At 41.9% G+C, this 15,186-nt stretch overlaps 1 protein-coding gene across 1 annotated transcript in view; it reads left to right on the top strand.

Moving 5' to 3' along the window:
• The window catches only part of TTC39C (tetratricopeptide repeat domain 39C), a 63,955-nt gene extending 49,974 nt beyond the window's left edge, over positions 1-13,981 (top strand). Inside the window, exons 9-14 of the mRNA XM_084849692.1 lie at positions 796-908; positions 3,243-3,366; positions 4,774-4,871; positions 6,537-6,641; positions 8,794-8,832; positions 9,169-13,981. Coding sequence (XP_084705818.1) covers positions 796-908; positions 3,243-3,366; positions 4,774-4,871; positions 6,537-6,641; positions 8,794-8,832; positions 9,169-9,258 — 569 coding nt within the window. The 3' untranslated portion in view covers positions 9,259-13,981. The remainder of the gene's footprint in view (positions 1-795; positions 909-3,242; positions 3,367-4,773; positions 4,872-6,536; positions 6,642-8,793; positions 8,833-9,168) is intronic.
• Positions 13,982-15,186: the final 1,205 nt, after the last annotated feature.

The following is a 15,186-nucleotide window of genomic DNA, read 5'->3' as shown; positions in this document are numbered from 1 at the left end:
ATGTACATTATTCATTTATAAGGTGGCTAAGGTTTTCTAGGTGCTCTACCAAGATAAAAATCAATGCACAACTGGCTTGCAGGTTTGTTGTTGTTCAGTCATTAAGTCGTGTCCGACTCTTTGTGACCCCAAGGACCATAGCACGCCAGGCCTTCCTGTCCTCCGCTCTCTCCTGGAGTGTGCTCAAGTTCATATTCATTGCATCGGTGATGCTATCTAGCCATCTCATCCTCTGCCGTCCCCTTCTCCTTTTGCCTTCAATCTTTCCCAGCATCAGAGTCTTTTCCAGGGAGTTTTCTCTTCGCATTAGGTGGCCAAAATATTTGAGCTTCAGCTTCAGTATCTGTCCTTCCAATGAACAGTCAGGGTTGATTTCCTTTAGGACTGACTGATTTGACCTCCTTGCAGTCCAGGGGACTCGTAAGAGTCTTCTCCAGCACCACAGTTCGAAAGCATCAATTCTTCAGCGCTCAGCCTTCCTTATAGTCCAGCTCTCACAGCCATACGTTACTACTGGGAAAACCATAGCTTTGATTATACGAACCTTTGTTGGCAAGGTGATGTCTCTGCTTCTAATAAATGTTATACAAAGAGTATGGGGAGAGAAGAGGCAAATTCATGCACCAACTCTTCATAAAGTTGTGCTATAAATGGCCACTGAGAGGAAACAGGATCACTGAGAGAAACTCTGCAATCCTAAATGGAGTTGAATGTGGGGGAGCACAATGAAGTGGCCAGGGCAGACAATTGTCTTAAGATAATTGGAAGAAACTTTTTTTTTTTTTTACTTTATTACAGTGTGTCAAGGAGCCACCGGTGATGTGCATGGTGCACAGAATGTTTTCAAGGAAGTTCAGAAACTCTTTAAAAGAAAAAACAATCAAATAGAGCAGTTTTCAGTAAAAAAGGTCAGTTAACATAAACTGGGTGGGCTCTGGCTAGTATCCTATTGTGCCTGTGTGCTTGCAGGAGTGACCGCTCACACAATGGGGCTGTTGCGCTTTTAAAATGAACGCAAATGCTAGTTTCTGGAACAAGGTTGGTCTGCAGAACTTGCAGAAGGGAGCTCTGCTTACCTGTCCTGATCCTGAAACGAGTGTTTCCACTGGTTTCCAACTTATTTTTAGAAGTGTGAAAGCCCCGTTACACAAACGGTCACTCCTGTGAGTGCAATGGGACCAGCAGAGGCAGAGCAGTTCTGTTGGATACGGCCCTTAGTATAATAATTATTACTGCCATCTATACTGCCTCTCTAAAATGTTGAGTAGTGAGTAGTCAAAAAAGTGATCCAGTCAAAGAAGTGGGCACAATAACCCTTGTTTTTTAGATAGGATCTGAAAACCAGCTCAGTTTTGGCATCAGGTAGCTTTGGGTGGAGGGAAGAGTGTAGTTGAGTGAGGCAAATGATTTAACAGCTAGTGCACCATGGGTCTCCACATAGAAGTCTGGGTTTGACCCACAAACTGTCCTTTGTTGACAACTAGTTAGGAGGTTTTTTTCTCTCTGCAAGCCAGGTTGTGATTCTTACAGTGCAGCCCTAAATGGAGTTGGAGGGAGGAGTACAAAGTGGTGGCCAGGGCAGGAGGTGTGGGGAGGGGGGCTTTTTATTTTTTTTGTCCTGTGCAGTCCTTAGTTTTTACCTCCTCCCCCCATTGGTTTCAGTGGGGAGGCAATTAATTCTGCCAGGCTGGTGGCTCTCTGGCAGATGAAAGGGCTCTGTATCCAAGGCCACCCCTTCCTCTCCCCTTCTCTGAGAGCACGTTTTGGGGCTTATTTTTGGAGGTAACATTGCTGGTACAGTTATACCCATGGACAGCACTGCAAATGTAACTGGGGCCTACAAGGTGGACGTGGCCCCCTGCTGGTGAAGCTCCTGTCCTCACTAATGGAGAGGACCTCCACCCTGACTAACTCCCCCTTGGATGACTGTCCAAAGCAGAATTGCTCATAGGTAGCAACCTGATCAAGAAAATGGGTGAGCACAATGTAAATGCTCTTTCTTGGTATTTCACTGTTTGCATAAGCAATGTGGATTTTATTGCAGACATGAGGATTTTCATGAGCTTGCAGGCTTTGAGACTCTTCATGTTATAATATTCTTACATAGTTCATACAGGGAAGTGCTTTCAACTCTAAATCCACAAGATCTGCATTCCATATACATAATTATGAAAGTTGCAGTTGGCTGTAGCTCTCCAGTGTATGTATCCAAGGTTGACATTTTGTGTGTGTGCAATCACCGCACGTTGCAAATGTGGATTTCACATGAATTCCTACACAAAGAGCTTTCTACGTAGAAATTGTATAATATGTGAAGCAGGCTTCAATTGCATCATTCCTTCCACTTCTGAGTTTGGGTAGTTGAGTGCCTATTGGTTTGGAAGTGAAATGGTACCACCACCAAATAAGGTAGTGGCTTGTACATAGTCAGGGAGACTCTTTAGGTATGCAGTAGTATCTTTTTTTTTAATTAAGAGATTTATTTGTAAGTCTTGTGAGCGTCCAGGATGGGATGTTGAGGGCATAGAAATAAGAAAAAACTAGAATAACTGTGTGTACATGGAACTCCTGAGTTCACATTGAAAGCCAGAGACAGGAACTCCTGTATTTGTTGCTGCCTTTTGTTTGCGGAAGGGATGATATGTGGTTGCCCAGTCGTAACTATGCTACAGTCCTTGATTTCTCCTTTTCTCTGATTTTCTCCCTGATGGAGGCAAAAAGGGTTTAAAGAAACTGGAAGACAATGAGTCTAGAAATTAGTCCTAGAATGTTGAATGTGTTATGGTATCTTTCAGGTGAGGATTAGTTTCTGTGTTTTTGGTGGAGGGAGAATGCGTGCCAGAGGTTAAACTGTCCTCCTCACACTATACTCGTTCCCTGTACTCCCAGCTATATAGCAATCAGTTACACAGTTTCAGGGCTAGCGGCCCTCCCTGATCCTGAGCCTTTTAGTGCTATGTAAGAAGGTTGAAAGGGAGTGGAAACTTTGAAGGGTGTTGTCCTCTGTGAGTCCCAAACAGCTCTGCAAGGTTCCTGTTCAGCCTGGTTGGAGGTCTGAATGGGAACATGATGTTGTGGGTCTCCACTTGTCTTTTAAAATTGCTGTTCTTCAAGATGAATTTTTAAAAATTTTATGGTTTCCCCAATTGTATATTTCTAAAGCCTTTATTTACATGATTGTGTTGAAAGCAATTACCCTTGGCTTAGAGTGAAAAGAAAATAACAATTTTTACTGTTTGCAGGCAGATAGGTTTAGGAAGCAGAAACCAACCAAACAGCTCTGTGTACTGGCATCCATTGAAGTATTGTATTTATGGAAAGCTCTTCCAAACTGTTCCTTCACCAACCTACAGCACATGAGTCAAGGTACAAGATGTTTCTTATGTCTTATTTTTTTGCACCCAGTGTTGTTTCTTCCATACGACTGCACATTTTCCCATCGATTTTCTGTCAGCACTGCTAGGAGTTTGTGCCAATTTGAAGGCAGAAACTGGTTTATTCATCTAATGATTGGCATGCTATAAACTATTGTGTTTAAAATAGTAAGCACTAGGAACTGGATAATAACTATAAACCAGATTGTGAAGTTTTGAGTAACGTCCTATGACTACCTTCTAGAAAATATAGTTGGCAGTACCTTAAGTCCATATTTTTATTGTAGCTAATGGTTTTGGTGATATGGTTTGTTTACATTTTTCCAAAATACCAGTCATGCAGTTGTGGGAATACAGGCTTTGCCTCCATCAGCATGAGCACCATGCTGTAGAAGTGGTAGAGGGGATGGATGGATGGATAGATAGATATGAAAGTAAGATTATAGATAGCTAATCTTGTTCTTGGATTTTAAACATACATAGCAGCTTTACAGTGGGATTTTTTCACTATCTTTGGGAGTTAGAAAAACAAAACACAACCATAGTAAGGACCCTTTCACCTTGAACTATCACAAAACAATTCAGGAACAAAAAAAAGTGGGCAACATGAAAAATACATACCCATTTGCCACCTGAGAATTGGGTGGTGAGTTGTGGGGGCATACATTTTGAGTCAGCCCTAATTCACAAGAACGCAAACTGGCATAACTTTATATGCTAGCTCTTAATTAAAACAAACAGCTTTTAATTCAGAAATACCCAAACTGTGTTGTAGCTGGCTTCTCAGAATAAGAGAGGACTGTTTCAGCTTTGCTCCCCCCCCCAAAAAAAAAACCCCAACTACAACACCTACTCAAGATAGTAACAACGGCTGGTCATCTTTGAGCCTGTGGAAGATAGGGAGACTGAAGATGTCAAAGGGAAGTTGCTTGGGCTTGTAGACTGTGTTAATGCACCCAAAGGGACTCAAAGTATAAAAGATACAGAAAAACCAGACACAGAAATACTGTATTTTTTTTAAACTATTGATCAACAAATTGTACTTCATTGGTAAGGTTATGTGCACTGTGTGTGTGTGTGTGTGTGTGTGTGTATGTATGTATACCCAGGCTGCAAACTAACTCCTGGATGAGTCAGTCAGTCAGTCAAGAAGGTGGAAATGTGCACAGCAAATAATGGGAAGACAGTGGATTAGCACACTTTGTCCAGATGTTGTTTGAACTAGAAAGAAATCTAAAAAAACAAGGAATTGGGGTGGCTTTAAAGCCTCCTCAGCTTTAAGGCCTACCTCAGGTTTGAGAATCATAGTTCTAGCATGGGGGATGAGGAGGAGTAGGCTCAATATATAGCTTAAAAACTATACATTTCAACCTATTCTTCGCTTTGTGTCCTGATAAAGCTTGCCAAGAAGTTGATGATTCTACTGTTGTTGGTTTGAAGAACTTGCTGCTTGGAGCCATACATAAATGCTTAGGAAATGCTGAAGATGCTGTTCAGGTAAGTCTTAATAAGAGCAGAGCAAAAAAAGAAAAGAAAAAGGTAAATTATCTTGGTATCTCTTTAAGAGTGAATTTTGTGAATTAGCAAGAAAACATATTCTCAGTACTGGTGATATAACAAATGAGTATTCAGAGTTACATAAAATGAAATATTTAAAGTGGGGGTGAACAACTAGCCAGCACAGCAGATGGTGTAGGCCAAAACATCTGGAGGGTCACAAGTTTCCTACCCGTCATTAGAGAATGGACACTAGCGAGCTGCTTCTCTCATTTATAGTAGAGAGAGAAGATCTGACTGGACCCAAAAAATGAAGAGGAAAATAGAGTATTTGTTTCAGAAATGAGAACATAACCAGGATATTTTCATCTAACATACTGCTGGTGCCATTCTGCTGCCTGGGTCTCTAGAAATGGTATTCCTTAACGAACATTAGCAGTGCAGTCCAGTTGTTTTCCTCTTTATCTGTTTGGATTCCTGCAGTGCGTTGTATGTGGGGCTACCTTTGAAGATGGTTCAGAAGCTTCAGTTAGTTCAAAACAGAGCTGCTAGGTTGCTAACTGGGACTGGCTATGATCATGCAATGCCAGTGCTATGTCAGCTGCATTGGCTTCCAATCTGTTTCTGAGCCCAGTTCAAAGTGTTGGTGTCAACCTTTAAACCACTAAACGGCTTGGGACCAAAGTATCTAAAGGAACGGTCTCCTCTGGTATGTACCTGCTCGGATCCTTAGGTAATCTTTGGAGGCCGTCTTCCGGGTGCCCCTGCCAAAGAAAGCTAGGCAGGTGGCTACAAGAGAGAGGGCCTTCCCAGTTTTGGCACCCCACTTTTGGAATACCCTCCCAAAAGAGGTTCTCCTGGCACCTGTGTTGTTATCTTTTTGGTGCCGGGCAAAGACCTTTCTTTTCTCTTAGGCATTTTAGAGATCTAGTTCTAGATTTTTATGGCTGTTTTATCGAACCTTGTGCTGTTCTTTGTATTGTATTCTTTTAAATATTTGTGTGGTATTTTACATGTTTGTATGGCATTTCAGTCATTTAACTGTTTGTAATCGGCCCAGAGAACATCAGTTATTAGGTAGATTAAACATAAATATATATTTTTTTAAAATCTAAGCACCTCTCAGACAGCACATCTTCTGGAATGTGGGTTCCATTCTTCTTCCCTTTCCTTGACCTCTTCTGCTTGCCTGCTTCTCAGTCCATTGAAATGTACTGCAGCTGCAATGGATACACTTGGCTGCCAGGCAATTTCCCAATAGTAGGACCTCTTCTCTCTTGCCTACCCCTCCCCACCGATGGGAAATTGAAATTCTGGAGAAATCTGCTGGGACAGAGAGCTTGCTTGCTGTCTGTTCTTTTCAACCAGAACAAGGTGCTCAAAGAAAACATCAGGAGAGGGGAGTATCTGGACAGCTTAGACTACTCTGGAAGACCTAACCCTAATCCATTCCTATTTTAAAGGATCAGTGATACCACTAGCAATTTCTTCCAATGTATTTTTTTATTTGGTGCATTGATCAGTTTAGAAAACTAACTGGCAAATTAAGAGGTTTTCTAGTTGGAGGTTGTTACAAACTGTAACGAGAAACTTTGTGGCTGTTGCAAAGATTTATTTTGTTTTTGGAAACTGCTGTGTGTTGAAAATGTTAATTTTCTTTTGCAGTTCTTTCAGCGAGCCCTTAAAGATGAATTGTGCCGCCAAAACAACTTGTATATTCAGCCATATGCTTGCTATGAACTTGGTTGTCTTTTATTAGAAGACCCACAGGTAACAGTGTGAGACATTTTGCTTGGGATTTGGGGTTAAGTGCTGCTTACTGCTTCGTATATAAGCATAATATGGTTACAAATGAACTGGAATGTGCATTTTTTTCTTCTTGCCTCCTTTTTTTGTGCTGTTTATAGGGCACATTCCTGTATTCTGAGGCTTGTGTTAAGATCAGATTTGCAACGTAATGCTTTCATAATTCAAGTAGCAATTGGCCCTATATGAATTCCTGATTGTGTGGTTTTTCAAGGTCCTGTTTGCCAATCTCTTTATCAAACAAAACAAGGGTGGTTAGATCATATATTGATCATGTGTACCCATAACATATTAGTATGAATATCCCATTTAATCAGTACAGTAAAATCAGAGTCCATCTAATAGTGTTCATTTGTTCAGTCACTGCAGCATCATAGGTGTAAAAGGTTGCTTGTTGATGTTCAGTCATTAAGTCGTGTCCGACTCCTTGTGACCCCATGGACCATAGCACGCCAGGCCTTCCTGTCCTCCGCTCTCTCCTGGAGTGTGCTCAAATTCATATTCATTGCGTCGGTGATGCTATCTAGCCATCTCATCATCTGCCGTCCCCTTCTCCTTTTGCCTTCAATCTGCGTTAAATGATGCACAGGTTGCCCTAATGATATTATCAGATCAGCTTGAATAAACTGTGGATGGAATTGCAATGTAAGGTCTATCCATTCCTTTTGTCAGATTGCACTCTTCCTGTCTGCAAATGCCACCATACTGCACTATATTGACTTCTGCACTATATTAACTTTTGAGGCCCAATTTAGAAAATAAGCAGGCATTCAATAGAAAGTTACGGAATCTTGCATGCTGTAGACAGTTTAATTTGGATTGCTGGGCCCTATACCTGCAGTATTAGCATGCCAGCGTAGTTTAAGTTGATGGCATGCTAATGCTGCAGGTAGAGGGTGATGCTCGAATTAAAACAAAATCAAGTTGGCTACATTCTGCCCTTCTTGGATAAGTCTTTGATTTTGATTTTAATGCCCAGCATTACTTCAAAACCAGGTATTAGCTGGTTACAAATGTGGCTTGGATTCTCTCCTGCTTTCCTCCAGCACATCTAAGGAGGGAAACAGAGCTGTGGTTAGCATCACAGGTGAGGTCAAGAAGTAGAGGCTGAGCAGCAGCTTAGATAAGTTCTAAGTAAAAACTGGAGATATTCATACTCTCCCCCTCCCCCACTTCTTGCATTTCTCTTTATTGCCATATTTAAAGAGAGAGTCTTAAAATAGCTTCTAATTAATCCTCTTCAGACATGCATCTAGGGAATGGACTTATTGCTATCCAGCAGGTTCATGAAAGGGCAGCACGAGCTTGTTCTGAACACACATAAAATAGAACACAAAAAACCACTGGCATGGAGATGATGGATGTATCAGCATTTCTTATTCATCTTTTCATTTATTTTGATCCCTCTGAAAAGAAGGAAGGACTCTGTCCCATTTTTATACCCTTAAGACACATCAGTCATGTGGGCAATGGGTTGCAAAGATCTGCTGTCTAGAATATGTTAAGGGTGTATATTAGCAACATTATTTGAAACGGCTGTATGTAGCTCAGTGGTAGAGCACATGCTTTGCATGTGGAAGGTGGAGCATTTTCAGGTATGGCTGGGAAAGACTGCCACCTGAAACTCTGGAGTTCTGCTGCCAGTCAGTGTTAAATAATCTTTAGAAATGACTGATACAAATGAGTATTTTTGTAAAAATATTAATGCTGCACCCATTAATTAATTGTTTTAAATTGATTTAAGCATTGGGTAATGGAGGATAGGACTTCTGGCTAAAACTCTTGTCTCATCATAAAGTTGAACCTCATATTTCAGGTATAGCATGGATTTTTTCTGATTTTTTTGTTTACAGATTTGTTCATCTTTTATTTGGAAGTTGTTGGCGTTGTTAAAAGGGACAGATTCCATGTATTTTGAGATACCTGAAATTTCCTGAGCAATGCTACTCAGTAACCTATGTAGCTACCTACATTGTGGTAGTAAATATTTTCCAAGTTGATCTTCATCAGGTTCTTCATATCAGAACCTGAATTCTTACTAGACCATTATAATTAAAGCGTTTTTTTTTGAAGATGCATAAAAATTTATAAAATGATACTTTGCTTCCTCCTGCAGACAGTCCCAAGAGGCAAAACCTTACTGCTTCAAGCAAAGGTAAAATTCAAAATGAATTTTCTGTTTCCGTAAGAAGGGGCTTCCTTTCCGCTGCAGGATGGCCTGCAGGAGTGAGGTTATTATAGTCAGTCAGTATGGGAAGTAAAGAGAAACCTGTAATCACATCCTTACTAATCCACGTTGTCTTTTGAGGGTTTGTAACCATGTTAGAAAAAACAAAATACCATAGCTGGCTGGGGAATGCTGGGAGCTGTAGGAATGTTTTCATCTAAACATGTATAGGATTGCGCCCTAAATGTTTTGTACCATCCTTCATAAGTTCCCCCCTTTTGTGTAACATGGATCAGGTTGATAAAATTGTGTTTTTCCTTGCAGGAGGAATTCACAGGGTATGATTTTGAGAACAGATTGCATGTCCGCATACATGCAGCATTAGCCTCTCTGAGAGAAGTGGTCCCCCAGTGACAAACCAGAACACTCAGCTCTTCCTTGCATACAGTTTAACAAAGCTGTTGGGAAAACCGGCTTCTCTCCGGAAAAACCACCTGTGCCAGAGACCCTTTCCACAACATGTAGAGCTGGCGACCGAAAAATGTTACAGTCTCAACAACTAAGGATAGAATTAACCAGAAAGGTTAAGTGACCTTGGGCTCAGTCCAGTGGAAAGTTCTCCTGCACAAGCCCTATTTAAATAAGTGGGAGCTAGAAGTTGTAGTTGTGTCCTACCCCTGTGGTTCACTGGGGTTTGTGCTGGAGAACTGCCCTGTCCATAGAAGTCCTTGTGTTCTAATGCTTTTGGGTTGTCTTTTTTGTTCTGTTTGTTTGTTTTTAGCTAAGCCGACCATCTTAGCCTGTGATTGTACAAATGAGCCTATAAATAAGCACACTTTGATTTCCTAAAATGATATTGGCTCAGTTTCTGCAAATAGTGTCTCTGCAGATAGATTTATTTATTCTTTTATAGAGGGGAACCACCTGTTCATTTGAAATGTTACTGTGTAATTAATTGTTTCAGACTGTACATAGGCAGAAACGGATATAATCTTATTCAGAAGCCAACAAAAACAGAGCTGGAAAGAAGCAGGCCTGGCGGACTCGCAGCACAACAAACCTGTTCAAGTTTTCTTGATCGTTCAGACATCTGTAAATAACAGAACCTGCCCTCATATTTATGTTGAATTGTGAGAATATTTAGAAACTTTCTTCTATTTTTCAGCCAAATGTTTATTTTTTAAATCCTTAATTATTGTGCTAGGCATCTTGTACCTTTCAATGGCACTGTGGTCTAATAGCCTTGCTGTTGCAAGGTCTTTACAAATTTATCCCTCATGTTGCTAAAACTTATGTTAAATATAACAAGAGTTATGTGGCATTCCAAAGCTGTGGTGTCACTTATCTTTATTCCAGTTTTAGAGATTTTAAAGTAGCATAACAATGTAGAATTGCACTCACTTTTTCTGACTTTTAAAATGGTCACACATTATCTTAGTGTTATCTTTTTAATGGGTATGGTTTTTTAAAAAAAAACACAGTTTTTTGAATAGCGGTCTTTCCTAAATACCTGGCAGTTGTATAGCTCTGTGAAGCTGGCGTAGTTTACTTGCTCTTTCAAAGTTGTAATGCCTTACTTTCACTCCTGGTATCTTATCTATTGATCTATCTAGCTGTCTAAACTTTGATTCTGGCAAATCTGGCTCTGCAAAATGCTGTTATCTTGTTTGCACTTCACCTGAGTTGACTGGCTCCAGTGTGCTCATGGCACACTGAGAGTGTAAATTCATTGGCTTTCATTCATTCATTGTAATGTAAATGTAATTTACATTGTAATTTACAATGAATGTAAATTCATTGGCTCAGTAGGTTTCCAGAGAGCACATGGAGTTACATGCAAGCAGGGGTTTCTCCATTCACTTCGAGCATTGGGTGATACCCTGTATGGCGCAGCACATATAGAGCATTCCCCAACATGAATAGGCCCACTCCTTGGGCTGCCACATGTGGACTGGAACTACCAAGTACACACTAGAGCTGCTGGACCAGAGCTGCTCTCTTTGCTCCCAGGTGCTAAAAAGCACTTCATGGTTGCTGAATCTGCAACATTCTAAAAAGAGGTTGAATGGTAGGACATATAAGACAGTTTTAATTCTATAGTCACACAGTGAGTTATAATCAGTGGTGTCGTTCTGCCATTGGAAGGGAACCGCTGGTAGAATGGAATTCCCCCTTCTCTCTGTGAGCCCCCCAGATTTGCTCTGGAGGGTTGGGGGACTGTCTGGAGAAGATTTGGGGTACATGCAGGGGGGAGGGGAGGATGGGGAAGTCCCATTGCACAAGTGGAACCACTCAGGTAAGGATTGGATCCAGCCCTATATACCGTGAATACATTTCAGTCTTGACTGTCACACTGAGCCTTGATTTTCTTGCTTTGGGTGAGTCCCATTTCTAAACTGGCAGCTTCCTGATTTTCGTTGCATTTTACAGACATGGTGTCTGCTGTCATGTTGGCATACGTATGAAAACATGGCATGACTGTGTGTGTATGTGTGAAAATTGAAGAATGTGCGATACTGCTTCTGGACTTAGTGTGCAGTGATCTGTTGGGACACTCGCAATACACTTTCACACTATGTAAACCAGGAGTTGTAAAAGAGGAATGGGACAGAGAATGAATAATAGCAATGCTAGAGCAGGAGTCTGTATTTGCCTTGCAACAGAATTGTTTCTCCCCTAGTGGTCACACTGGAAGCCAGTGGGCATAGAACAGAGCAGCAGCAGCACCTGTTTCCCTGTACAACATGACGACACAAGGGACTCAGAGTGCAGATTGCAAGAGCAGCCATCTTGCATCTGAAAAATGTAAGCAAACCTAGGAGGGGATTTAATCCTTGGACAAGTGCGAGAGGGTAAAAATGCTATATACCTGTGTGGAAGTAGTTTTGATCACTAATTGTGATTTATAAATAGACATAATATACTTGAATTATTTTTCTGCTACAGTTCCTTATTGGTGCAAGCAGTTGTACCCTACCTGCAATCTTTCTTTTAGACACGAACCGCTGATGTTAAACCAGGTCAACATTGTAGACTGCAATAGAAGTAAGCTATTTTACATACACGTGTACCAGCTTAAATGACTTGTTGATTACGCACCAGTAAATGTGTGAGCAAGGTTATTAAAGTTACAAAACTGTTGTACTGTGACTTTGGGGCCTTAGGAGGGCCTCCTCAGAAGTAATCAGAGTATAGATAAAGCCGTAGTGACATGAACTTGGGCCTGTTCCTATCACCAGGCCTGTTCTGGAATGCATTAATCTTGCGAGGAAATTAACCTCGCCTTGTACATTGACAATGGCTCAGTGCCACTTCCAGCTGTGTATTTCCTCCACTCTCACCCCTCCCATGCACACCTCATAGAAGAAACCTCTATCCTGTAATTGTCAAAGATTTTTATATTAGATTATGCCAGTGATGAGAACAATCTCAACTGCATTTTATGTAATTGGAATATGTTTTTATACTTTATACCTCGGAGGCATGGTCTAATAGCAATAACAGATTAAGCGTTCTCATTGGTTAACATATACGTATGTATGTATCTTAAGAATTTACCAGGTCAGGTATATTTTTGTTGTTGTTGATACCTTTTTATTGCATTATGACTTCAAGTGAATAACTTGAATTTTTACATGTCACTTTAGATGTTTACTGTGGTGTGCTATAAATGTCATTAATTTACAGAACTTGTAATTTTTTTATATTTCTGCCAAGTACAATTAAGAACAAGATTTGGGTTTTTCCCTCTTTGTAATTATCCTTTAGTTAAGTAGCTTCCTAAAGATAAATATGTCAAATTTTTCAAGGGCACCTGGACATTGATCAAACCAACCGGTGTAACTTATGGCCAGACTTGATGTTATGCAGGTGTGTCTCCCAATAGTTTTTGTCCAATGCAGCTGCAGGGGCTCTGAATTTGATCAGAACAGGGATAGGGAGGTGTTTAATCTTCTCTTGATCATTATTCCCTCCTCATCCCAGTGCTTTTTCTCTCTGTCATGGGAAGCAATACCTGAGCATCTCTCCCCTCCCTGCCATAGGTGGGAAAGCAGCATGGGGAAGTGTTTTGTTTTGGAGAAGGAGTTTAGTCCCCCTAGTGCTCTGATCAGATCTGGAGCTCTGCCCCCATAATTGCATTAAAGTAAAAACAACTGTGGGGAGACACTCCCTGTGTTAGGTCTAGGTTAAACTTTGGGCCTAGTTCTCCACCGAGGTGGTAAGCCTGTGTCTGGCCTGTACTGCTTCAGTCTACAGGTGGGGGCTCACATGACTGAATGCTTCACTACATTTTTAAAAAAAAATCCCTCCACATAGAAAACTAGCTTGTCAGGAAAACATTTGTAACATAGAACGTTTTCCCCGATAACTAGCTTTCTAAGTACATGCCAAATTCTGGTTTATGTTCTTAATAAGAACTAGGCCCAAGTCTTCTCGGCTGCAGCTACCCAAGCATCTGTTCTTCCATCATGTTAGTTTCTCCAAATTTTGCATATGCATTATATGTACCATATTCATCTTGGAGCTGATTCACACTTAGCTATGAATATCAGTGTACAAAATACATGTGGTGGTCACATGCATTTAAATTGCTGTTTTTTTCAAATATATATGAACACAGGGGCTGAGCCTTTCACTCTAGCCTCTTTGATGTATCCTGCAGGGCAGGGGTGAGCAGCTGTAGGAGGTGTGGGGACTAGGGATGGTGGAGAATTTCTCCCCGAAACTTTGGGGGGCCGAGCGCCAACGTGTTCGGCCCCCCGAACAGTTTTCGGGTAGAAATCCTCTGAACCCCCCCGCCCCCCCCCGGGACGGGACTTACCTTCGCTGAATGTCCCTACCGGTGGCGGGTCCGGCCGGCGGTTCGGCGGGTGTTCATGCGGGGCGGGAGCGGCAGCCGGTCTTTCGACCGGCGGCTGCCGCCGCCATTGCAATAAAAGAAAACAAAAAAAAAACGCCCCCTGATAGGCTACGTGACGATTCACGTAGCCTAGCACGGCTAGATTTGCAAAGTCAGCCGTGATAGGCTACGTCAATCGTCACGTAGCCTATCACGGGTGACTTAAAAAAAAAAAACGCGTACGGATAATGGCGGCCCCCATAGCGAGCCGCCATTCCCGTTCCTTATTTGGTCGCTGTAGTCTACGTAAAGATTTATGTAGACTACGGCGAAAATAAGGGCAACGCTATTTGCGTTGCCCTTATTTCCGCCGTAGTCTACGTAAGCATTTACGTAGACTACAGCGACTAAATAAGGAACGCGAATGGCAGCTCCCTATGGGGGCCGTCATTAGCGTACGTGTCTTTTTTTTTTAAGTCACCCGTGATGGGCTACGTGACTTTGCAGATCTAGCTGTGATAGGCTACGTTAATCGTCACGTAGCCTATCAGGTTTTTTTTTTTTTAAACTTTCGCGTTCGCGGCCGGGCGAGGCGGGAAGCCTCCTCCCCGGCCTGAATTTCGGCTGGGGCGAGGCGGGAAGCCTCCCCCCCCCCCGGCCTGAACTTCACAGGGGGAGCAGCGAAGCGCCTCCCCCCCACCGCGAACGTCCTTTGACGACAGGTAAGGGACTTTCGTCCACCCCTAATGGGGACCATTTTTGCCCCCCTGGTGTCTGTTCCTGCCCCCTAGTGGTTTGTTGCTGAAATTTGGTGGGACACCACTCCATAGCACTAAAAGGGTTAAATTTAGCTTGTTTGAAAACAAGCTAAATTTGACCCTTTTAGCACCCTGTAGCACTAAATTAACCATTTGGGGGGTGTGCACACACACACACACACACACACACGCGCTAGCCACTGCTGAATTTGGCAGGGGGTGGGCGGGGGCAGCCAGCTATTTAAAGGTATATGTGTCATGCACAATTAATGTGCTTCTGTGTGTATTATATACTTGGATATGGATGTACAGTTCAGTGTATGAATCAGCTTCCAGTTATGGCTTGGACAAGAGTATTTCATGTGTACTTGAAAGACCTCCATTCTGTTTTTTTCCTGTGCAAAATACTGTACTTTGTTCTATTTAAAAGATGTGTTCAGTTTTTCTCTGATGCAGACACTCTCTGTTCTGCCACTAACTTTCAATGTTTTGTTTCTTATTCTCTCCACATTTGTTCTTAAATAAAATCGGTAGTACCTTGGTCTGACTTGGCCTCTTTCTTTAAGAATACCATCCTGATGTGTCCCTTAATACTAACATATCTGTGTATTAGGAGGGTTGTTTGATCAAACAAATAGACAGGCGCGAAGAACCTTAACAAATTTTGAGAGGGACGGGGGGGGGGGCGGGAGAGTGTGTGTTACTGGTGTTCGTGGTTCCTTTCACCCAATACATTTCTAACAC

Source organism: Heloderma suspectum, chromosome 4 (assembly GCF_057233095.1).
Source record: "Heloderma suspectum isolate Gila_16-S chromosome 4, 16-S_ref, whole genome shotgun sequence".
In the NCBI taxonomy this organism is placed as follows: domain Eukaryota; kingdom Metazoa; phylum Chordata; class Lepidosauria; order Squamata; family Helodermatidae; genus Heloderma; species Heloderma suspectum.
The sequence above is the reverse complement of the archived record's forward strand: the minus strand, read 5'-3'. Positions and strand labels throughout refer to the sequence as shown.